At 44.3% G+C, this 24,065-nt stretch overlaps 2 protein-coding genes across 2 annotated transcripts in view; one reads left to right on the top strand and one right to left on the bottom strand.

Moving 5' to 3' along the window:
- Positions 1-18,289, bottom strand: part of tdrd12 (tudor domain containing 12) — a 33,224-nt gene extending 14,935 nt beyond the window's left edge. The window contains exons 1-30 of the mRNA XM_014125573.3: positions 18,207-18,289; positions 17,479-17,532; positions 17,155-17,322; positions 16,759-16,895; positions 16,463-16,585; positions 16,268-16,323; positions 16,041-16,126; positions 15,721-15,943; positions 15,494-15,567; positions 15,269-15,381; positions 15,078-15,149; positions 14,929-14,983; positions 14,606-14,730; positions 13,189-13,333; positions 12,903-13,010; positions 12,312-12,497; positions 11,789-11,942; positions 11,559-11,686; positions 10,852-11,043; positions 10,064-10,192; positions 9,688-9,805; positions 9,354-9,493; positions 8,879-9,099; positions 8,534-8,615; positions 8,165-8,346; positions 7,723-7,930; positions 4,392-4,484; positions 3,959-4,134; positions 3,137-3,658; positions 2,702-2,769 (exon numbers count right to left, since the gene is read on the bottom strand). Coding sequence (XP_013981048.3) covers positions 2,702-2,769; positions 3,137-3,658; positions 3,959-4,134; positions 4,392-4,484; positions 7,723-7,930; positions 8,165-8,346; positions 8,534-8,615; positions 8,879-9,099; positions 9,354-9,493; positions 9,688-9,805; positions 10,064-10,192; positions 10,852-11,043; positions 11,559-11,686; positions 11,789-11,942; positions 12,312-12,497; positions 12,903-13,010; positions 13,189-13,333; positions 14,606-14,730; positions 14,929-14,983; positions 15,078-15,149; positions 15,269-15,381; positions 15,494-15,567; positions 15,721-15,943; positions 16,041-16,126; positions 16,268-16,323; positions 16,463-16,585; positions 16,759-16,895; positions 17,155-17,322; positions 17,479-17,502 — 4,108 coding nt within the window. The 5' untranslated portion in view covers positions 17,503-17,532; positions 18,207-18,289. The remainder of the gene's footprint in view (positions 1-2,701; positions 2,770-3,136; positions 3,659-3,958; positions 4,135-4,391; positions 4,485-7,722; positions 7,931-8,164; positions 8,347-8,533; positions 8,616-8,878; positions 9,100-9,353; positions 9,494-9,687; positions 9,806-10,063; positions 10,193-10,851; positions 11,044-11,558; positions 11,687-11,788; positions 11,943-12,311; positions 12,498-12,902; positions 13,011-13,188; positions 13,334-14,605; positions 14,731-14,928; positions 14,984-15,077; positions 15,150-15,268; positions 15,382-15,493; positions 15,568-15,720; positions 15,944-16,040; positions 16,127-16,267; positions 16,324-16,462; positions 16,586-16,758; positions 16,896-17,154; positions 17,323-17,478; positions 17,533-18,206) is intronic.
- A 2,073-nt stretch (positions 18,290-20,362) lies between these two features.
- On the top strand, positions 20,363-23,292 carry faap24 (FA core complex associated protein 24). Its single transcript, XM_014125572.3, has 4 exons — positions 20,363-20,562; positions 21,015-21,160; positions 21,351-21,506; positions 21,798-23,292. The coding sequence occupies exons 1-4, from the start codon at positions 20,460-20,462 to the stop codon at positions 22,038-22,040; spliced, it is 648 nt and encodes a 215-aa protein (XP_013981047.1). The 5' UTR covers positions 20,363-20,459; the 3' UTR covers positions 22,041-23,292.
- Positions 23,293-24,065: the final 773 nt, after the last annotated feature.

Raw genomic sequence — 24,065 nt, 5'->3', positions numbered from 1 at the left:
CAAGAAGAGTTAAGAAAATACTTACCAAATAAACTAAAGTAAAAAATTATAAAAACACAGTGTGCGGGGGTACAGCTTAGAGGTAATTTGTAAATGTAGGTAGGGGTGAAGTGACAATGCATAGATAAGAAACAGCAGGTTGCAACAAATGGAGGAGGGGGGGGGGGCGGGGGTCAATGTAATAGTCCGGTGGCCATTTGATTAATTGTTCAGCAGTCTTATGGCTTGAGGGTAGAAGCTGTTAAGGAGCTTTTTGGTCCTAGACTTGGCGCTCCGGTACCGCTTGCCGTGCGGTAGCAGAGAAAACAGTCTATGACTTGGGTGTTATGGGCTTTCCTCTGACACCGCCTATTATATAGGTCCTGGATTGCAGGAAGCTTGGCCCCAGTGATGTACTGGGTCATCCGCACTACCCTCTATAACGCCTTACGGTCAGATGCTGAGCAGTTGCCATACCAGGCAGTGATGCAACCGGTCAGGATGCTCTCGATGGTGCAGCTGTAGAACTATGAAGATCTGGAGACCCTTAATATATTTTTCAGTCTCCTGATGGGGAAAAGGTTCTGTTCTGCCCTCTTCATGACTGTATTGGTGTGTTTGGACCATGATAGATCGTTGGTGATGTGGACACCAAGGAACTTGAAACTCTCGACCCGCTCCACTACAGCCCCGTTGATGTTAATGAGGCCTGTTCGGCCTGCCTTTTCCTGTAGTCCACAATCAGCTCCTTTGTCTTGCTCACATTGAGGGAGAGGTTGTTGTGCTGAGGGAGAGGTGGTTGTCTGACCTCCTCCCTATAGGCTGCCTCATCGTTGTCGGTGATCAGGCCTACCACTTGAGTCATCAGCAAACTTAATGATGGTGTTGGAGTCGTGTTTGGCCACCCAGTTGTGGGTGAACAGGGAGTACAGGAGGGGACTAAGTACACACCCGAGAGGCCCCAGTGTTGAGGATCAGTGTGGCAGACGTGTCGTTGCCTACCCTTACCACCTCGGGGCTGCCTGTCAGGAAGTCCAAGATCCAGTTGCAGAGGGAGGTGTTTATTTCCAGGGTCCTTAGCTTAGTGATGAGCTTTGTGGGTGTAACCGGTGTGAAATGGCTAGCTAGTTAGCAGGGTGCTCGCTAATAGCGTTTCAATCGGTGACGTCACTCGCTCTGAGACCTTGAAGTAGTTGTTCCCCTTGCTCTACAAGGGCCGAAGCTTTTGTGGAGCGATGGGTAACGATGTGTCGAGGGTGGCTGTTGTCGATGTGTGCAGAGGCTCCCTGGTTCGAGTCCAGGTAGGGGCGAGGAGAGGGACAGAAGCTATACTGTTACAGGGCACTATGGTGTTGAAGACTGAGCTGTAGTCAATGAACAGCATTCTCACATAGGTGTTCCTTTAGTCCTGGTGGGAAAGGTCAGTGTGGGGTGCGATTGCCTTATCTGTGATCTGTTGGGGCGGTATGCAAATTGGAGTGGGTCTAGGGTATCCGGGAGGATGCTGTTGATGTAAGCCATGACCAGACTTTCAAAGCACTTCATGGCAACCGACGTGAGTGCTACGGGGCGGTAATCATTTAGGCAGGTTACCTTCGCTTCCTTGGGCACAGGGACTATGGTGGTCTGCTTGAAACATGTAGGTATTACAGAGTCAGTCAGGGAGAGGTTGACAATGTCAGTGAAGACACTTGCCAGTTGGTCTGCACATGATAAGAGTACACGTCCTGGTAAACCATATGGCCCCATGGCTTTGTGAATGTTGACCTGTCTAAAAGTCTTGCTCACGTCGGCTACCGAGAGCGTTATTAGACAGTTATTACCCAGAACAGCTGGTGCTCTTGTGCATGCTTCAGTGTTGCTTGCCTCGAATCGAGCATAAAAGGCATTTAGCTCATCTGGTTGGCTCGCGTTACTGGGCAGCTCGCGTCTGGGTTTCCCTTTATAGTCCGTAATAGTTTTCAAGCCCTGCCACATCCGACGAGCATCAGAGCCGGTGTAGTAGGATTCAATCTTAATCCTGTATTGACGCTTTGCTTGTTTGATGGGTAGTCTGAGGGCATAGCAGGATTTCTTATAGGTGTCCGGATTAATGTCCCACTCCTTGAAAGCGGCAGCTCTAGCCTTTAGCTCGATGCGGATGTTGCCTGTAATCCATGGCTTCTGGTTGGGATATGTACGTACGGTCACTGTGGGGACGACGTCGTAAATGCACATATTGATGAAGCCGACGACTGAGGTGGAATACTCCTGATTGCCATTGGATGAATCCCAGAACATATTCCAGTCTGTGCTAGCAAAACAGTCCTGTAGTGTAGCATCCCGGTCATCTGACCATTTCCGTATTGAGCGAGTCACTGGTACTTCCTGCTTTAGTTTTTGCTTGTAAGCAGGAATCAGGTGGATATAATTATAGTCAGATTTGCCAAATGGAGGGTGGGAAGAGCTTTGTATGCATCTGTGTGTGGAGTAAAGGTGGTCTAGAGTTTTTTCCCCCTCTGGTTGCACATGTGACATGCTTGGAGTAGTATGAAGAGCCAGCCTTATGTGGTACAACAATGGTGAATGGCATAGTAGACTACTCAAAATATTTGAGTCTTTCTACATCTTTGTTGATCATTATCTGTTTTCAACAATAGTGAATGTTGTGGTTCAACAGACATACAGGAAATGTACTTTTTGTACATTGTTGATCACTATCAAACTAAAATAGTTTTCATACCATTTTCAATGGGGCGGGGAACTGCAGAAATCCAGTCTTTGGGGGTGAATCCTTGTAGAGCTGTATGCCTGCATGACAACACAAGTCTTGTGAACATCACATGTTGAAGTGAGATTAATGCAACACTAGCCATTGATCCCAGATAGAGCACTCAGCACAGATGTAAGCCTAAGAATACTAGCTAAATCAACTTTTTCCCACGTCATTTCAATGAAATTATGTTGAACCAATGTGTAATAGACGTTAAATTGACGTCTGTGGCCAGTGGGATATCACAGGTCGGGTGCGGAGCCACACTGTATAGTGAAAGAATCAAACATTAGAAAATGTATTTTTATTGACCAACTGCATCAAAGAAAAACAATAGTAAGAACAGTAAGCGAGCAGTTAGGAAGAAGCCCCTGTTTCCCAGTGAAAATGAAGAAGAACACCAACCTCCGTGTTTGAGTGGCGCCTTGGAGGTTAGCTATGAGGCTCCTCCATTGCTCCATTTTGGGGTCATTGTGCGTGGTTGTTGGGGCAGGTAACTGTGGCTCGCTAGTTGTTGGGAGTGGGGCAGATATCTGGGCTTCGCTAGGTGTTGGGAGAGGGGAAGGTATCTGGGCCCTGTCCATGAGTGTTGGTAGTTGAGCCTCGCTTGGATCAGGAACTGCTGCTAATGGGGCCTCCTGTGGCTTGGGCGAGAGCTGGGTCGGGTATACAAAGACATGGTTCATCCGAGGCTGGGGTGCATGAGCAAAGACCTTCTGGTCCATCTGGTGCAGATCTGCTGAGGCCTTCATATGGCACTGGGACAAGTCTGTCTGGGCATGAAGCACAGACGTTTGGGTCTGGGGCAGGTCTACAGAAACCTCCTGGCCACAGTGTAAGCGCTCGACAGCTGCCCTCATCCTGTGGACCAGGGCCTCCTCTGCAGCCTGCACCTTGTCCTCCAAGGTCACCCCAGAGTCATCCGGCCTAACAAACAAACCAAGCAGACCCGAGTCACGACACACAATCATAATAGTTTGGTAATGCAGTGGTCTCATTAAGTACTGAGGAGAAAAAAATTGAATGACCGCCATGTCCTATCTGACATAACTCCCATATCTGCACATAGCCCCTGGTGTAGCAGCATCCATTTTAACATGCTGTATTACATTGTGCCGTATTATAAGTGAAGAATGCTGTTGGATGTCAGTGTACAGTATCTTGTATTATGGAGGTCCCATGGTGCCAAAAGCCTGGTTACCCATGGGCATAGAGGACTGAACTCACACCGTGGTGAGCGGGGCATCCCCAGCACTGGCTCCAGGCCCAGCCCCCTGGCAGAGCTCCTTCAGCAGGTCCAGGTGCTGAGGGTTACAGGTGCCCATCCCCGTGCTCAGGATCTCAGCGTGGACGTTGTACTCATTTATGAAGGTCTTCAGACCTGGTAGTCGGGTCATCCGCACCTGAGAACAAAGCACATTTTTACATTTTAGTAATTTTGCAGACGCTCTTATCCTGAGCCATTTACTGGAACAATTAGAGTTAAATGCCTTGCATAGACAGATTTTACACCTAGTCAGCTCTAGGATTCGAACCAGCAACCTTTCGTTTACTGGCCTAACGCTCTTAACCGCTAGTCTACCTGCCGCACCAGGATTAAGTGTTTGTGTTGAAGATTTGTTGAAATTCAGCTGTCTGTAGTTGGAGTAGAAGAACCTACCATGGGATCGACGAAGACCGTGTTTCCCAAACACAGAACAACCTTGGCTTGGTGCTGCAGGCCTTTGATCTTCTGACTGATGGCCCTGGTGACCTGAAACCACACCATTAGAATAATGTCACTAACTTGTTGTTCTAGAGTCATTAGTTAAACACTTTGAAAAGGTAAGGTCCAACAATAGCAATTGGCATTCACAATACGAGTCTCAGCAATCACAATTATGTCCTGAATCTATTCCACCACGCCCAGAAATCTGTTCCTTTTATTCTCTGTTCCCAACGCACTAGACGACCAGTTCTTATAGCCTTCAGCCATAACCTTTTCCTACTCCGGTGATGTAGAGGTTAACACAGGCCCTGTTTGCCCCCAGTTTCACTCCTATTCCCCAGGCGCTATCATTTGTTGACTTCTGTAACCGTAAAAGTCTTGGTTTCATGCATGTTATCCAGAAGCCTCCTCCCTAAGTGTGTTTAATTCACTACTTTAGCACACTCCGCCAACCCTGATGTCCTAGCAGTGTCTGAATCCTGGCTTAGGAAGGCCACCAAAAATTCTGAAATTTCCATTCCCTTTCTACAACATTTTCCAAAAAGATAGAACTGCCAAAAGGGGTGGAGTTGCAATCTACTGCAGAGATAGTCTGCAGAGTTCTGTCATGCTCTCCAGGTCTGTGCCCAAACAGTTCGAGCTTCTACATTCAAAAATCCACCTTTCCAGAAAGAAGTCTCACTGTTGCCGCTTGTTATAGACCCCCCAGCTGTGCCCTGGACACCATATGTGAAATAATTGCCCCCCCATTTATCTTCAGAGTTCGTACTGTTAGGTGACCTAAACCGAGATATGCTTAACACCCTGGCCATCCTACAATCTAAACTAGATTCCCTCAATCTCACACAAATTATCAAGGAACCTACCAGGTACAACCCTAAATCCGTAAACACGGGCACCCTCATAGATATCATCCTGACCAACTTGCCCTCTAAATACACCTCTGCTGTCTTCAACCAGGAGCTCAGCGATCACTGCCTGCGTCTGTAATGGGTCCGCGGGCAACGACCACCCCTCATCACTGTCAAACGCTCCCTAAAACACTTCAGCGAGCAGGCCTTTCTGATCGAAGTGGCCCGGGTATCCTGGAAGGATATTGACCTCATTCCATCAGTAGAGGATGCCTGGTTATTCTTTAAAAGTGCTTTCCTCACCACCTTAAAAAAAGCATGCCCCATTCAAAAAAAATTGAACTAAGAACAGATACAGCCCTTGGTTCACTCCAGACTTGACCAGCACAAAAAAAATCCTGTGGCGTACTACATTAGCATCGAATAGACCGCGCGATATGCAACTTTTCAGGGAAGTTAGGAACCAATATACACAGGCAGTTAGGAAAGCAAAGGCTAGCTTTTTCAAACAAAAATGTGCATCCTGTAACACAAACTCAAAAAAGTTCTGGGCCACTGTAAAGTCCATGGAGAATAAGAGCACCTCCTCACAGCTGCCCACTGCACTGAGGATAAGAAACACTGTCACCACCGATAAATCCACTATAATTGAGAATTTCAATAAGCATTTTTCTACAGCTGGCCATGCTTTCCACCTGGCTACCCCTACTGCAGCAAACAGCTCTGCACCGCCCACAGCAACTTTCCCAAGTCTCCCACACTTCTCCTTCACCCAAATCCAGATAGCTGATGTTCTGAAAGAGCTGAAAAATCTGGACCCCTACAAATCAGCTGGGCTAGACAATCTGGACCCGCTCTAAAATTATCCGCCGCAATTGTTGCAACCCCTATTACTAGCCTGTTCAACCTCTCATTCGTATTGTCACAGATCCCTAAAGATTGGAAAGATGCCACGGTCATCCCCCTCTTCAAAAGGGGAAGATACTCCAGACCCAGACTGTTACAGACCTATGTCTATCTTACCCTGCCTTTCTAAAGTCTTTGAAAGCCAAGTTAACAAACAGATGACCTACCATTTAGAATCCCACCGTACCTTCTCTGCGATGCAATCTGGTTTCCGAGCTGGTCATGGGTGCACCTCAGCCACGCTCAAGGTCATAAATGATATCATAACCGCCATCGATAAAAGACAGTACTGTGCAGCCATCTTCGTCGACCTGGCCAAGGTTTCGACTCTGGCAATCACCGCATTCTTATCAGCAGACTCAACAGCCTTGGTTTCTCAAATGACAACTTCTCACCAACAACTTCTCAGATAGAATTCAGTGTAAAATCGGAGGGCCTGTTGTCCGGACCTCTGGCAGTCTCTGGGGGTTCCACAGGGTTCAATTCTCAGGCCGACTCTTTTCTCTGTGTATATATATTTATGATGTCGCTCTTGCTGCTGGCGATTCTCTGATCCACCTCTACGCAGATGACACCATTCTGTATACATCTGGCCCTTCTTTGGACACTGTTAACTACCCTCCAGACGAGCTTCGATGCCATACAACACTGTTTCCGTGGCCTCCAACTGCTCTTAAATGCAAGTAAAACTAAATGCATGCTCTTCAACTGATCGCTGCTCGCACCCGCCCGCCCGTCTAGCTTCACTACTCTGGACTGTTCGAACTTAGAATATGTGGACAACTATAAATACCTAAGTGTCTGGCTAGACTAAACTCCCTTTCCAGACTCACATTAAGCATCTAGAATCGGCTTCCTATTTCTCAACAAAGCCTCCTTCACTTATGCTGCTAAACATACCCTCGTAAAACTGACTATCCTACCGATCCTTGACTTCGGCAATGTCATATACAAAATAGCCTCCAACACACTGTCTTTGCTAGGTAAAGCCCCGCCTTATCTCAGCTCACTGGTCACAGTAGCAACACCCACCCATAGCATGCGCTCCAGTAGGTATATTTCACTGGTCATCCCCAAAGCCAACTCCTCCTTTGGCCGCCTTTCCTTCCAGTTCTCTGCTGCCAATGATTGGAACGAATTGCAAAAATCACTGAAGCTGGAGACATATCTCCCTCACTAACTTTAAGCATCAGATGTCAGAGCAGCTTACCGATCACTGCACCTGTACACAGCCCATCTGTAAATAGCCCACCCAACTACCTCATCCCCATATTTTGTGTCGCAAGGGCTTTGCATTATCTTGGCCAGGTCGCAGTTGTAAATGAGAACTTGTTCTCAACTGGCCTACCTGGTTAAATAATCGTGAAATTATTATTATTATTTTTATTAATCTTAACACATAATTTTAGCTTCTGTAACATAGTTCATGGTCTTTGGTTCTAATCATTTAAATGTTCTATCGCTAAAGATGAGCTCCCAAAAAGTGAGTGAGAAAGAGCCCAGTGAGTGCAGCCTGTGTAAGAGACCTTGGGGTTCCATTTGACCTCAGCGTCGATGGGCATGGCCCTGCAGACAATGATTTCCAAAGCCTGGGGCGGCAGTGTGTGGAACTGGGCCGGCAGCTGCAGCAGCTGGTGGGACTTCACCTCCTGCTCACGCCCCTCATCCAGGAACAGAGCCCTCACGTTGCAGAACATCCACTCACCCTTGTCCGGCACCGAAGTCACCCGCACCCTGCATGACAGGTAGGAGAGGAGCAGTGGGAGGAGTTGTTAAGGAACGAGAGGTAGAGTGGCATTGGGTTGATATGTGACAAAAGCATTTGACCCAACCAGAGGATTTGGACTACACTTCACTGCATGTAACCATTACTTGGCATGTTGTTTAAACCTGCTTCATGGCCATATCACATACATCATCAGTTATGAAAGTGACTGAATTAATGTTGTTTGGTGTTTGTTTTCTGACCTGTGGTAGACCTCATCCTCTTGTACTCCGTACAGCCCTCCCTCCAGAACCTCCTTAGCACCCAGCTTCTCAGCGGCGTAGTATGTAGTCATCTCTGCTGCCAGGCTCTCATAACTGTCCTCCTTCTTACTCACAATGCGTCCGTAGTAGACGGAAGCAGTCTTGATGAACAAGGGCAGAACCTTTCAAACGTAAGAGTGAAAAAAAAATACATTTCTTCATTTGTATACATTCAGATAGCATATTAAGCTATATTACACCTGTGATCTCATTGGAAAAGCTTGAGAGGATATGTCCAACTTTGGCATGTGTTCTTGCCTGATATCTACACCCCCGAAACAAGTGTTATCATATAATATGCTGACTCACCACAATAGTTCCAGAGTCTGGTTGCAGTGGCTGGTCTGTTATGGGGCTGATGGAGTGTCGATAAGAACATACACTGCTGTCCCTGCAATACAGCAAGAGTCACATTAAGCACTACATAAAGAATATCAGGTGCCACCTATTGCTGCTGTGCCCTTGAGCAAAGCAATGAATTACAAAACTATAAAGTTCTATTCTTAAGTGCATAGAACAAGTAAAGTACCCAAATTCAAGGTTCAGCTCATGTCTGAGTATTGTAACATGCATAACAGCAAATCAAATCTAGCTTTATTATCCCATAGAGAAATGCTCTTGACAGAGTATTGTCTGCATCTCAGCTGCACTGACCTGCAGAAGCCAAAGCTCTTGAGGTAGCTGCACAGAGGCCTGTCTGACTTCTGTTCCTCCTTAGCCCGCAGGACTCCCTGGGCAAAGTGCAGCAGCTCTGGAGGCAGCGAGGTCTCAGTACGCTTTAGGTAGCGCAGGACCCCGATTACGTGACGGGCATTCCTCTCAGATAGCAGCAGCACCGACTTGGCAGGGTGGGCCGTGCTCTCTGCAGCACGCTCCTGTCAATCACAGAACCCAATATGAAAAGGAATTCACAAAGAAGACTATCCTCATATAGTCAAAGACACACACTTACACGGGTGCCATCTGAATAAGTTATGTAAAAGCAGACCACTCAGGGCCATCTTCTGACTTGAGATCTGCCCGCTAAACTAGACGTCTCCCAGAAAAAGTTAGAGCTGTGCACGCTTCTCTCAGCTCTGAATCCAGGACTGAGCAAGAGAAAGAACATATTAGTTTGTCCTAACGTTACCTTGTCTGAAAGGTTCTGGAAGTTCTGGGACATGCAGAACAGACGGCTGCCGAACAGCTTAGGTGAGCTTGGGAAGCCGTAGTGCACAACACACGTAGCATCACAGATACCCAAAGACTTCATACACTCATTGGTGGTGACTGGTAGACAAGGAAAGAAAAACAGGTCAGATTGGACAATGGGCAAATTGGAGAAAAAAATTGAGACAAGCTGACTTTCAAACAAGCAAACTGAGCTGACCTGGCAGACTATGCCATAAAATGGAAATATGTATGATATTTTTATTCATTGCAACTGTCAACTCCTAAGAAAATGCAATTGTGCGTCAGTTCACCCAGAATGACATGAGTGCCAGGTCCAATGGGCTTCTTCCACTGCTCAGTCACAAAGTCAAACTGGTAGGTTAACTCCTCATGGACCTTCAGGGAGAACGCCGATGTGCTTGAAACAGCCTGAATGACAGATACAAGGAACAAACATTTAGTTGACTAAATATACATGAACACTGTATTTTTTGTTTTTCTAGTGCTGTACACTTGTGGTAAGACATCCAAAAATAAGGTTGCAAAATGCAAATCTTACAAGTTTTAAAATTTAGCAATGTCTTTTTCTTTCTATAGTACCCCGTACCAGCAGGAGACAGGACATCCAAAAATAAGGTTGCCAAAATAACATCTCTTTGTTCTAGAGCTATAGATTGCTGTAGTTACCTTGAAGACATGCTCGGCCTCTTCAGAAGAGTTGGTGATGACGAGGGTCTTCTGGGCCACGTCGGGGGTGAAGTCCAGTGCCCCGAGCAGGACAGAGATCTTAGTGCAGTCCAGACACAACAGGATAATCTTGGGGAGGCAGAAGAAAGATGAGAAAGCTTTCTATTTTTTTACTTTTTATTGAAGAACATATACATGAGTGAAACTTTGCTTTGAGAGACTTTTAGACCTTGTTTGACTCTTGGACCCTTCCTCCCTTACTAAAAGTAATGACTAGTCTAAATGAGATACGATGAAAGCAGGTTTACTGCCCCATTACATAGCTTTAATCAATCACAAATCCAACCAGCAGGCCCTTCAAATCAGAGATAGCTACACACTTAAAGGGATAGTTCAGACAAAATCTATTTTGAGTGGAATTACCCTTAACTTGAGTTGTGTCTGAAGGCCCAAAGTGACAGAATCCACAATAATCTATTACATTTAGTTTAAAGTGTTTTTTAGGATGTTTCTGCTTGCGATGCAGCTTTGCTAACATCGGTCTGGCTGTTTACATTCATGAATTTGGAAGAGGCTAATTATGCTAGATCCTGGCTGTGGCAGAAGTAAACAATCGATTATTGCTGATTCTGTCACTATAGGCCTTCAGACAACTCAAAGTAAGGGTAATTCCACTTAAATATAGATTTTGCCTGAACTATCGCTTTAACCAGCTCTCTGATGGTGGAGACCCTCCAACCTTTGTAGGTTTTCAGATTTATTTTGTTGTCAGTCCTCTCAAAACTGACCTGGTGCACATTTCCATAGAGTGCGGCCTCCTCCATCACTGTGACGACAACGGTGGGGTTGCTCATGTGGTTGTGGAGCAGGCCCTCCAGGTGGCGGCTCCAGCGCTTTCCCACTGCGATGATCTGTCTGGGGCACGACACACGCTCCTCGCTGGCTGTCACCCTCTGGAAGTGCTGCAGGATGGTGGTCATCTGAGGAAAGGAGGAGAACAGTCAGACAAACTGCTGAGGAGACAGTGGCGAGGGAGGAAAACAGACGAGACTGAGCTTTTTTGGGGTATTGTATTAGGATCCCCATTAGCTGTTGCGAAAGCCACATCTACTCTTCCTGGGGTCCACACAGAACATGAAATAATACAGAACATTAATAGACAAGAACAGCTCAAGGACAGAAATACATATATAAAAAAAAAAACGGCACACACAACCTACATATCAGTACATACACACAAAATATCTAGGTCAAATAGGGGAGAAGAGGTCTGCCGTGAGGTGTTGCCTTTGAAGCGCAGATGACCGGGATTACTGCTTTAAGCAGTTGAAAGCACTGGAGTCTGGTCTAGTTGTATTACCCCCTGGTGACAGGGGTTTGAGTGCCATCTTGGCTATTTTCCTGTCTGTGCCTCCCTCTTTACCATGTGCATCTCCCACTCTCTCCTTTTGTACGGTCCTATCACTACAGTTGAAGAACAGTCAGTGTCTCTCACCTCATCCGGGGCTCTAGAAAAGAGCAGGTCCACTTCGTCCAGCGCCAGGTGACACAGCCGCAGGAACAGGAAACAGTGCAAACGCAGCAGACGCACAAGGCTGAATGGAGTGGTCACCACCACCTGGCCTGGAGATATACACACAGCAGGAGAGGATTGTAATACTCCTGTCTGTCTGTCTGTCTGTCAGTCAAACTTAACTGTCCTGATCCTGTGAATAATGGTCTTACAGTTGTTCTGGATCTTAACGGTCTTTGCCTCGTCCTTTCCCAGTCCCAACAGTATGACCATGGGGTGGAGAACCTGGACGGTCTGGCTCTCCTCCAGAAGGTCAATCACAGTCTGGGCTTTCTCCCACCCCGGGCACAGGATCACCGCTATGGGCTGAAGGAGACCGCATACAATGTGGTATTAGATAAACTGGAATAAACACAAATGGATCCTTTAAATGCAGATTTGTCAGCAGAAAACCATGCCTGACTTACTGGTCATAGTTAGGTAGGTTACTGCTGTTTGCCATGGAACCCTAACAAACCAATTAAACACCCAGATTTCTACATACTACTTTGTCTACATAGAGTGGAATGAAAGAAGCTGCAGAGGCCTGTGCCAAAACTAAGATTTTCAACTGTCTAATTGAAGCCAGACAATTTTATTAGGGGGCAAACAGAGATAGTAATCCACCACAATAATAGCAGGGGAAACACTGGAAATCGCACCATTCCTGTCTAGTGCTCTACTTGCTCAACTCACCCCGGTACGAGAAGAGAGGGCGCTGAAGACGGAGGAGAGCTGCATGTGGGCCAGGAACGGTGGGATGTAGGTGAGGGGCTGGTCTCCGCTGTGGGAGATGAGGACCGTGTCACAGCCCCTGGCCACCGCCGGCCAGCAGTAACTCTCAGCCACAGACGGGCCGACATACTTTTTCCTCATCAAGATCTGAAAAGGAACACGATGCACATACCAGTCTTCATGACATACTAGTCTAGACATTTACAGATTTTTCACTTAGTCAGCTTGGGGATTAGAACAAGCGACCTTCGGTTATTGGCCCAATGCTCTTAACTACTAGGCTACCTGCTGCCCATGCGACAGGACATTATTATTACCTAAGATCTTCAGGGTAAAATGTTGAACAGTCATTTCAAATGTTCAACTATTTACATTTATACTGAACAATCTCAACTTCCATTATCATATTCCTAACATCACATTTTCACAGTTGTAAATACATTTACTTTATAGTCATTTAGCAGGCGCTCTTATCCAGAGCAATGTACAGCGCTCAGTGCATTCAAAATACGTTCCATCCGAATGTTAGAACATAGTTGAAAGCAAACCAACCCTCCGGAAGGTGTCAGTGATTGGAGCATTGGCCAGACTGGTGCAGGGGTCCAGAGTAAAGGCAGAATGCACCATTATCCCACTCCTGCTTGGATCAGTATGGACAATCTGACATGAGGAACACATTTAAATCAGTCATGCACAGTAGATATTATTGTATGTGCACAAAACATGTCAATACATTTGGTGAAAGCTACCCAAGAAGGAAGTGAAGAGTATATCTGCATCCAGTCCATGGATGATTATTTACATTTTTTGTATAAATGAAGGTTGATTCGATGCTTACAGTGACTTCTGATGAGTCTACATCTGGGTTCAGAGAGTCAGGGTTTAGCAACTGCAACAACCGAGCACAGACGAGCTCCTCCTCAATGGTTGGCTGCTCTGTGAAGACAAACTCTTGTGTCCGGTCTTCTAGGTCACTAGGAGTACTGGAAACACAGATTACACTTTAGTACAGACATTCACATTAATAACAAAAATATAAAACGCAACATGTAAAGTGTTGGTTCCATGTTTCATGACCTGAAATAAAGAAATCCCTAACACTTTCCATATGCTCAAAAAGCTTACTACTCTCAAATGTGCACAAATGTGTTTACATCTCTGTTAGTAAGCATTTCTCCTTTGTCAAGATAATCCATCCACCTGACAGGTGTGACATATCAAGAAGCTGATTAAACAGCATGATCATTACACAGGTGCACCTTGTGCTGGGGACAATAAAAGGCTACCTTAAAATGTGCAGTTTTGTCAGACAACAATGCCACAGATGTCTCAAGTTGAGGGCGCATGCAGTTGGCATGCTAACTGCAGGAATGTTCACCAGAGCTGTTGCCAGAGAATGTAATGTTCATTTCTCTACCATAAGCCGCCTCCAATGTCATTTTAGAGAATTTAGCAGTACGTCCAAGTGGCCTCACACCCGCAGACCACGTGCATGGCGTCATGTGGGTGAGCGTTTGCTGATGTCAACGGTGTGAACAGAGTGCCCCATGGTGGCGGTATGGTATGGACGGACAACGAGCACAATTGCATTTTATCAATGGTAATTTGAATGAACAGAAATACTGTGACAAGATCATGAGGCTCCTTTAAGTTCTGTGACTGACAGATACATATCTGTATTCCCAGTCATGTGAAATCCATAGATTAGGGCCTAATGAATTTTATTTCAAATTGACTGATTTCCTCATATGAACTAAAGTCTTTGAAAATTGTTGCATGTTCCGTTTATAAATATAAAAAAAAAACGTTCACCCAAGAAATTCAACAAAGTTTAATTGTGAGAAAACACACATATCACTTGTCTTAGCTTTTAATGTGATATACTTTTGTTCAGTGCATTGTCGATCCACAGGTTGACTTTCACCGTTACTATAAAAGCATTCAGCAGATGGCGCTTTAAAACAACTCTGACCAATTCACTAACTTACATATGGGCCAAGTCATGGTTGAAAGCGAGGTAGCATTAGAATACAAAACAAATGTGAGCAGTAGTGGTAAACTGATGGTTGTGGTTGAAAGGATGGCAGCAGTTTATTTTATTTGACCATTTAAAATACATAAATGTCACACCATGCAACAGATACACATGCCAATATTGTTGAGGATTAAAGTGACAAGACTTTTTTTTCTCCATTGAGGTCCTCTAATTAGAACAAAGAATGTGAGTGGTAGTGGCTGGAGGGTTGTGTTCATACCATACAGCCGTTTCAGTCTGTTGTCCGGTCTGTTGAGCTGCAGTGACCGGCTCTTCCTCTGCTTTCTCCGTGATCGCAGAGATCCTCTGAACACCACGTTCCTCCTTCTGTTCAATAAGCTCAGTCTGACAATTAAACAAAGGTGCTTTACAGCATTAGTCCACGTCTCTTTTTGACCCAAGATCCACTACGGGGATTCCATTTTGTTTCACATAGTGCAAAAGTTTGGGCACTCACGACTTAGAAACATGTGAAGCAGAGTTCTTGTGCAAGTGAATTTTTACAAAAACGAGAACGGCCATTGAGATCATCCAGAAACTCACGTTGGGAATAGCAGCCCTTTGAGTGCTCGAAGCAGGATTCAGAAACTTCATGAATCTGTCGAGATCGAGAACAAGTAAGAATTTTATTAAATGTCATTCAAAGCAGATTAGAACCGTAGCATGAAAGTAGAAGACTAAAGCATTCTCACCTTAACAGATTCAGACTTTTGAACAGTTCTGACACAAGAGATGTGTCGGTGTCCTCTCCGGGCTCGTCATAGCTGAAAGAAGAACGCTATGATTAAAGACAACAATGTGATATTATCATACTACAAAAGGCAGTCCCACTGCCAAATGACCTGTAGAGCAATAAAACATTAACTAAACCTATAGAACAAACCTCTCGTCTTCGTCGCCATCAATCTCTGAAAACGTCTTGGATTTCTTGTTCTGCTGCTGCGCTGCCTTCTTTTTTCCTCCCTCTAAGGGATTTCTTCCATTTTCTAGACTTTTCTGTAAAACAACAAGTAAATAACATAACAGTGTTGATTTCACAAGATAGAACTTTTTGTTTGGGCCATGATTCCAACTGCTGCACCTTATTGAGGGTAAAATAGTCAGTCACCTTTGGATTTGATACCTCATTGGAAGCCGTCGATGCCTCTTTCACAGATGTCGTTAGCTGGCACTGATCAGCCACTAAAGAGATCAATAAAGAAAGTTCAATGAAGAAAATCTTACTAAGAGTTTCCCCCTCAAGTTCATGCAGTGATATTTTACAACGGGAACTTTTTGGAAGACATAATAAACTGCTATTAATGAAGACTTCACAATAACTGAAGGTGCATTCACCTTGATTATGAACGATTGTGTCCTGCTGCCGGAGCAGGAAATCTGAAAGTGATCGTACGGTGCAGCCGTCAGTAGCCAGGAAGTTCTGAGTTTCAGAAAAGATGTCACAAGCCAAGACGGCTGGGGATCTATCAACAACACCATTTTTTCCACTGGTTTGATGGGCCTTCTGGCTTGTGAAGTACGCAAACTTCTTTGAGACCAGATCGTCGTTCACACAGATCTAGAGAGATAACCATCTTTTAGCTTCAAAGTTGTATAGAAAAACTGTGATAGCTAGTTATGGGAGGCATCACCACTGATTGTATGTTGTACAATACCTTGACATTTTTGACTGTCAAGTAGAGCTCAATGGCAATGCAATCTGCCTGTGTTTCACACAACACTGCCTCCATCTCGGTAGAAGCTTCAGGTCAGAGAATCGAACAGAGAGCACAGTTAGGACTGATATACAGCAATGAGACTCCAGCACTACGAACTGTGGTTTCTCAATTACTCAATTCAGTGATCTCGATTGAAACTGACCTTGCAGGAGAGGATTACGTACCTTGTAAGAGATTGTGCAAATAGCGTGTGGCAGAGCTGTCCCATTGCGTTGATGGTCTAGAATGAAAACAAGAGCTCTATAGAGTGAGTAGTAATAACTACTAACAAAGGTGATTTTAATAGTACACAATAATTACAGTCATTTTTATGCATATTTCAGTGCATCAACTTATTCGGCAGTGCAGTCCACCCTTACATGAGCTCAGCTTTCTCCAGGCAGTCTCCAGACACATGCAGCGTCATGGGATGAACACCAGCGAGCTGAAACTTCCTCACCCAGAAGGGCAGCTGCAAAAACGTATCTAACAGAGCCCGAATCCTGGGGAAGAACGGAAGGGCTCCATGATCAGCCAATTACATTTCATGACATACATTAATCAAGTGCAAAACCAAGAAGATGGCCAAAAACTGTCAGAAGTCGAGAGCCTTTTTGGTTGCCCTTTGCATCAGCTGGCACAATGGGGATGAGTGAGTAAGTGAATTAGGACATACTCGTCTGAGCTGACGATGACACGCTCTCCGTGGTCAACTAGGAAACACATGGCCTGGGTTCCAACGGTGCCCAGGAAAAGAGACTCAACGATGGCTCGGCACCAGCTCCTTAGGGCAGACCAGTACACCACACACACCTGGGGAACAACACAATGATGATGCTCATTTTTTTCATATAGCAGTGTAGTAACTAGTCAGTCAACTAATAGATTCATTTATCATTCATGAGCTATGCCAGTCAGGCAGATCTGTAAACGCACATTCACTTTCAAAAACAAGAAATGTCTTTCATCATGTGCCATATACTCAAGTTGATTACCCTAAACTCAAGATACTAAAACAAACATTCCACAGATTACATTTAACTCTGATCACCCTCTCCACACAGATTATTACCTGTCCCGCCTCTATAGTTGAGGGTTTGATCTTCTGCACATCTAGGTTGACCTCATGATAGAAAAGGTTCATTTTCATTTGCAGATCATCATATTTTTTTTTATTCTCGACCGCTTCTATCCCTGGACCCTTCACAAACCGACCCCACAGACAGGACGGGTTCTCCACCTGTCAAAGAAAACATGGTGGTGAAACCGTTTTCAATTTGTAAAGCAACAACCTTATTATGGGAAACAACACATTTGCAAGGTAACGAAGACAGCCCACTGGCAATCTAGATAGTTGCAATTTTGTGTGGAATAGCATGCATAGATAGCTACTTACTTTCAACATATTTATTTCAAGCATGATTTCAACCGTCACTGACAGTTTAGTCACCTGCAAGACATGGGGTTCAAATTCAGAAAACTACTGTAGCTAGCAAAATGTACATAATTTATCTGGATTTGCTACACGCATATATTTACTGCAAGGTAGCTAGCTAGCTCACCTTGTTTGTTTAGCAACTTTACTTACACTAGCAACTTAAATGTACATTTTCCTTCAAATGTAAAAGTCTGCTTTTGGTTGCTACATATTTGGTTGTTAGTTGTGCATTTCTCTGATTAAGCTAATTTAGCTAGAAAGCTGAATGATTTGAAAGTGTATCGGGGAAAGTCGAAATGCAGTCTGGGTAGTTACAAAAAGGTAATTGTTAATTATGATACACTTTGCAGTGCCAACGACCGCTGTAACGATATAAAAAGGTATTTGCATGATCGCTTACAAACATTTAGTGACATGCTGGCTGTCGTGCATGACAAACAATTGGTATTAGTTGCTACCTTGTTTTGAAACTGAATGAAGTTATCAGCTGAAAGTCATTACTGCATAAATTCATGGTCGGTCAAATCAATGAGGTTCAGGTTCAAACGTATCGAGCTCATACAATTTTGCCCAACATCACTGTCATGAGTAAAGTCAGAGAGGAAGAGCGAAGCCTAGACAATAAGATATATAATATTTGGTACAGTATCGTATTCCGTCTGAGGTTAGGTAGCTATGTTTCTTACCTGTTTCAACGGATTCCGAGCGCGAGCGTGTAGTTGTAGAGACTGCGCATCATCACGACCGCACCGTGGTGAAGACTCGAGAAAAAAAGTGTACAGTTCAATGTACTTGGTAGTCCACAGGATGGCGCTATTTATTTAACCATTTTTTTTTAACTAGGCACGTCAGTTAAGAACAATTTCTTATTTACAATGACAGCCTACCAAAAGGCCTCCTGCTGGGACGGAGGCTGGGATACAAATAGTTTATATATTTTTAAATAAATATAGGACAAAACACACATCATGACAACACAGCACTACATAAATAGAGACCAAAGGCAACAACACAGCATGGTAGCTCACAGCTGCCCTTGTTCCTTAAAGTTGATGATGTGGTTGTTACTGACAAGAAGCACATGGCTGAGCTTTTTAATCACCACTTCATTAAGTCAGGACTCCTATTTGACTTAGCCATGCCTCCTTTCCCATCAAACATTTCCTAATCTCCCACAGCTTCTAATGCGACTAACCTCGATGCTCCTCCCTCTTTTTCCCCTGCCCCGCTACAAAGTTTCTCCCTGCAGGCAGTCACTGAGTCCGAGGTGCTAAAAGAGCTCCTTAAACTTGACCCCAAAAAAACAATCTCGGTCAAATGGTTTAGAAACTTTCTTCTTTAAGGTTGCTGCCCCTATAATCGCCAAGCCTATCTTTCCTCTCTGGGGAGGTTCACATTGCTTAGAAGGCAGCCACGGTTCGTCCTTCAATGAAACTGTTATAGGCATAATTCTATTTTGCCCTGTTTATCAAAAGTTTTGGAAAAACTTGTCAATAATCAACTGACTGGCTTTCTTGATGTTTATAGTATTCTCTCTTGTATGCAATCTGGTTTCCGCTCAGGTTATGGATGTGTCACTGCAACCTTAAAGGTCCTCAATGATGTCACCATTGCCCTTGATTCTAAGAAATGTTGTGCTGCTATTTTTATTGACTTGGCCAAAGCTTTTGATACGGTAGACCATTCCATTCTTGTGGGCCGGCTAAGTAGTATTGGTGTCTGAGGGCCTGGTTTGCCAACTACCTCTCTCAAAGAGTGCAGCATATAAAGTCAGAACATCTGCTGTATCAGCCACTGCCTGTCACCAAGGGAATGCCCCAAGGCTCGATCCTAGGCCCCACGTTCTTCTCAATTTACATCAACAACATAGCTCAGGCGGTAGGAAGTTCTCTTATCCATTTATATGCAGATGATACAGTCTTATACTCAGCTGGCCCCTCCCCGGATTTTGTGTTAAACGCTCCACAACAAAGCTTTCTTAGTGTCCAACAAGCTTTCTATGCCTTTAACCTTGTTCTGAACACCTCCAAAACAAAGGTCATGTGGTTTGGTAAGAAGAATGCCCCTCTCCCCACAGGTGTGATTACTACCTCTGAGAGTTTAGAGCTTGAGGTAGTCACCTCATACAAGTACTTGGGAGTATGGCTAGACGGAACACTGTCCTTTTCTCAGCACATATCAAAAATTCAGGCTCAAGTTAAATCTAAACTTGGTTTCCTCGAGCTTCCAAACTAACCCTGATTCAGATGACCATCCTACCAATGCTAGATTACAGAGACGTAATTTATAGATCGTCAGGAAAGGGTGCTCTCGAGTGGCTAGATGTTTTTCACCATTCGGCCATCAGATTTGCCACCAATGCTCCTTATAGGACTCATCACTGCATTCTATACTCTGTAAACTGGTCATCTCTGTATACCTGTCGCAAGACCCACTGGTTGATGCTTATTTATAAAACCCTTAGGCCTCACTCCCCCCTATCTGAGATATCTACTGCAGCCCCCATCCTCCACATACAACACCCGTTCATTTGCCTTTTGGTAGGCTGTCATTGTAAATAAGAATTTGTTCTTAACTGACTTGCCTAGTTTTAAAAAAAGTTTAAATAAACAAATAAAATAAAATCTGAAGAGTTACAGCGTGTGTTAAGTGGTGGTGTCCCATCCTTTCAGGTTGTTGACCTGAGGTAGAACTAAATAGATTTAAATAGTGGAGTAGGGTGGTGTTTATTTCTTTTAAATTATTGTGTTATGGTATTTGTTTATTTTATTTTTAGAGCAAAGTATAAGGGAGTTGTACTCCAGTCTAGTAGGTGGCGGTAATGCAACATTTATTGGATGCCAACCGCCGTTAAACCTCATCGAAGAAGAGTTAGATATTGAAAATTTGGAGGCAAGCTAACTTTGTTTTGAATAAAGAGCTGACATATCGTTGTCAAAATGGCGATAAAACCTCCCGTTCTTATGAACGCCGTTCCCCCGTATGGGCATGTTATTTCCAACGAGAAGTGGAGAGGCTCAGTCCTCGTGCAAAGTTTGAAAGGTAACAGTAGCTTAGTCTCTTGCCAAAGAGTAGCTAAGGCAACTAAAGTTATTATATTAACTAACCTGTGGCTAAGGGTTGGCTAGCTAACATTGTAAATAAACAACTTGGCGTGTAGTTAGCCAGCTAACGTTAGTTCAGCCCAACTTCAGTCAGTCCGTCTTTACTTTATTAGTTTCACATGTCATTGAAATTACGTTACATTACAACTGAAATACATTTACATTTTACAGACACGTTTAAACAAACAATCGATACACTAGCTGCCAGTAGGAACAAACAATCGATATTACCGGTGGACACCCCATTGTCAGCGCTAGCGCACAATGTCGCTTCATGTCAGTTTAATATAAGACATGACGATTAGATGGTAAACACTGAGTGATTTTTAAATAAAGTCTCTTCTCGTTTGTTACATTCTGAACATGGTGTCGTTGAATTCCTGATTTCAGGAACTGGAAGTGTGAAAACAATATTTGAAGAAGAACTTGGCGTGGTGGACTTTCATCTATCTAACAAGAGCTGCATTTTGTATGTCTCTGAAACTGACATTGTGGCTGGAAACAACTACAAAAGAAAACTTGTTCGGTTTAGAAATGTAAGTCTACTTTTGGTGTTTGACACTACTACTATTACACACTTGATTATGCTGCTACATTCTAATGTATAATCCAGTTCACATATCCACTGTTAAGTGAATGGCTGAACTAATGATATAATATTTTAATGTACATGCTACATCTTCCATTTTTCCTTGATGTTCTAATCTTCTCTCCTCTCTGTTGCAGGCCAACAGCAGCCTGCAGGGCATAGTGCTGGTGGAGAAGACCCAGCTCAGCGAACAGTACTTTTCTGCCATGCAGAAGTTTGTGGTGTTTGAGCTTGGTCTGACACTGCTACCTGTTGCCAGCCAGCTAGAAGCCTCCCAGCTACTCACACAGATAGTAAGTCATACTTTTACATGAGAGAAAACGAGTTAAGAGTATTGTTTAGAATTGTCACTTTACAAGTGTTTTCCTGGTTACATAAATACGCATTAATCTCAAACTGGCATACAGCCATTTAGAACTCAATAAATCAAATTGTATTTGTCACATGTGCCGAATACAACAGGTGTAGACTTCAGTGAAATGCTTGGTTATGAGCCCTTCCCAACGATGCAGAGTAAAAAAAAATGATAATAGTCTAACCATGTATGATGACAGTTGAATAATGAGTTGTCCTCTCCTCTGCAGGTGCACGGAGAAAGTAAAGACAACCCGTTCCGCAGGAGGAGTGTGTCTTGGCTGCTAGACCCCTTGGTCATGTCCCTGGTTCAGCAGATCCCTGGGGTAGGGAAGGTCAAAGCCATGGCCCTGCTCCAGCACTACTCCAGTATCTACCAGCTGTGCAACGCAGGAACGCACGAACTGGAACACATCGTGGGCCAGGCCACGGCTCAGCACATACGCAACTTCTTCCACAACCCATTGGTCTGACTCTGACAAAACGGCACAGCTCATTGACAAATCAATACTTGTTTTATGTTCAAGTGTGTAAGGAGGGCAACAGTGAACCTGACACAATGCTGTATGGCTAGAGACTTCCTTAGTTGGAAATCTAGTGGAATTTATATATATATATATATTTTTTTTTTCTTTCACATCTCTATGATACAAGTTTATACAAACAATGCTTTGGTGCCTCTGTGTAATGCAAAAATGTATTGCAGTTCTTGTGACCCATGGGCCTATAATATGGGTCAGTGCTATCTGGGATCCTTGGGACATCCCTTACCTAACCATTGTAAATTGCAACTTCAATGAAGGGGGTCCCAAGGATCCTGAATATCATGTGTTGCACAAGACATTGCAGAGCTATATTGAAAGTGTGTGTGTGTAACTGACCACAAGATGGAGTAGAAGATGCTCTTTCCTCATCCAGAACAATTCATAAACTTCCATTGGAATAATACAACCTTAACCAAGGACTGTTTTACTTGAACTGATTGCTGGTGCAAATGTTAATACAATATGGGTACCTTTTTTCCATCTGATGTTAGAGCCTACAGGGAAACCTTATAACTTCAATGAAATGGCAGATCCCCTGGCTTAGTTCAATCCAATCCATTTGCACTAAAGCATTCCGCCTCAATGAAGGAGCACTTTCTTGGCACAGCTGTCAAAGGCCTTCTTTCCCAACCACAGTCAGGACTGCCTTTTATACCATTCTGACCATGTGACCTGGGTTGGCTGCGTGGAGCTTTCCCTGGCCAGTGACTTCTCTCTGTGATGCCATTCCATCCCTTCCCAATCCAACAGGAACTAACACTGGCATGCTGGCCAAAGCATGAATTGACTGAATGAATTGACTCCTACCTCAGCTCCCCCATTCTTAAGAACTGGAACTACATTTTTTTTCTCAAAAATGTTCACTTTACTCATTTTGGGATCTTATGAGTGTTAATACATTTGGACAGGACAGTCTTTGTTTGCTTGTTTATTTACATGGGCTCCTGAGTGGTGCAGCGGTCTAAGGCACTGCATCTTAGTACTAGAGGCATCACTACAGACCCTGGTTCGATTCCAGGCTGTATCACAACCAGCTGTGATTGGGAGTCTCATAGGGCGGCGCACAATTGACCTAGCGTCGTTAGGGTTTGGCAGGGGTAGGCTGTCATTGTAAATAAGAATTTGTTCTTATTAACTGACTTGCCTATTTAAATAAAGGTTAAATAAAATATCTATTTCATTTTTGTGCTTCATCTTAACTTTTGACCCAGTGTGATGCTGTGAACGTTTGCATTTCACAATGAGATAATACCCTGCTGGCAGTCTACCCAACTGGCAGTTAAAAAGCAGTTGGTTGAAGACGTCTTCTCTTTGTTTTTATCACTCCTTCCCTCTGTCCACCATCTAGTTACCCAGAGTGGCTCCTGTGACGTATTGGTTTTCTGCTCGGCTTCCTCCTTTAAGCGTCGCAGCACACTGCTGGCAGTGTTCGTCTTTCCTCCCTCCCTGCCTGCACACAAAGCAGCTGGCCGTTTTATTGGCCTTCTAACAGGATCAGCTGAATCCAGGCCCTTTATTGTGCAGTCTGTGGTGTTAGCGAGAGAGGCAGAGAAAAGACCTGGTACGACTGCACAACTTGACTTCCTAAATTCCACTAGGGTCCTTTAGAGAGGAAGGGAAGCATGAAGAAGGCCGCCTTTGGGATGCGTGCGCTGGTGGAGCAGAGGCGTGAGCCCTCCTCTTTGGCTTTCCTCTCCCGGACAGTTCAAATGTGGGCTCTCTCATCAGGAGGCTGTTCAGAGTTGCATCAATGTAACATGACAGGCTAATTTTAGATACAAGACAACACAGAGGGGCAGAGTTGTGTGAATGGGAGTGTATCCGGCATAAAATGTACACAGAGGAAAGTATTTGCTAAAATATATTCACAAGTAAATTATAAAGCGGGTACATGATTTTAATTTGTTTTTTTGGGGGGGAGGGGGGGGTGATCCCTGTCATCCATATGTTTTG

The sequence above is a fragment of the Salmo salar genome, chromosome 10 (assembly GCF_965601325.2).
Source record: "Salmo salar chromosome 10, fSalSal1, whole genome shotgun sequence".
Classification (NCBI taxonomy): domain Eukaryota; kingdom Metazoa; phylum Chordata; class Actinopteri; order Salmoniformes; family Salmonidae; genus Salmo; species Salmo salar.
The sequence above is the reverse complement of the archived record's forward strand: the minus strand, read 5'-3'. Positions and strand labels throughout refer to the sequence as shown.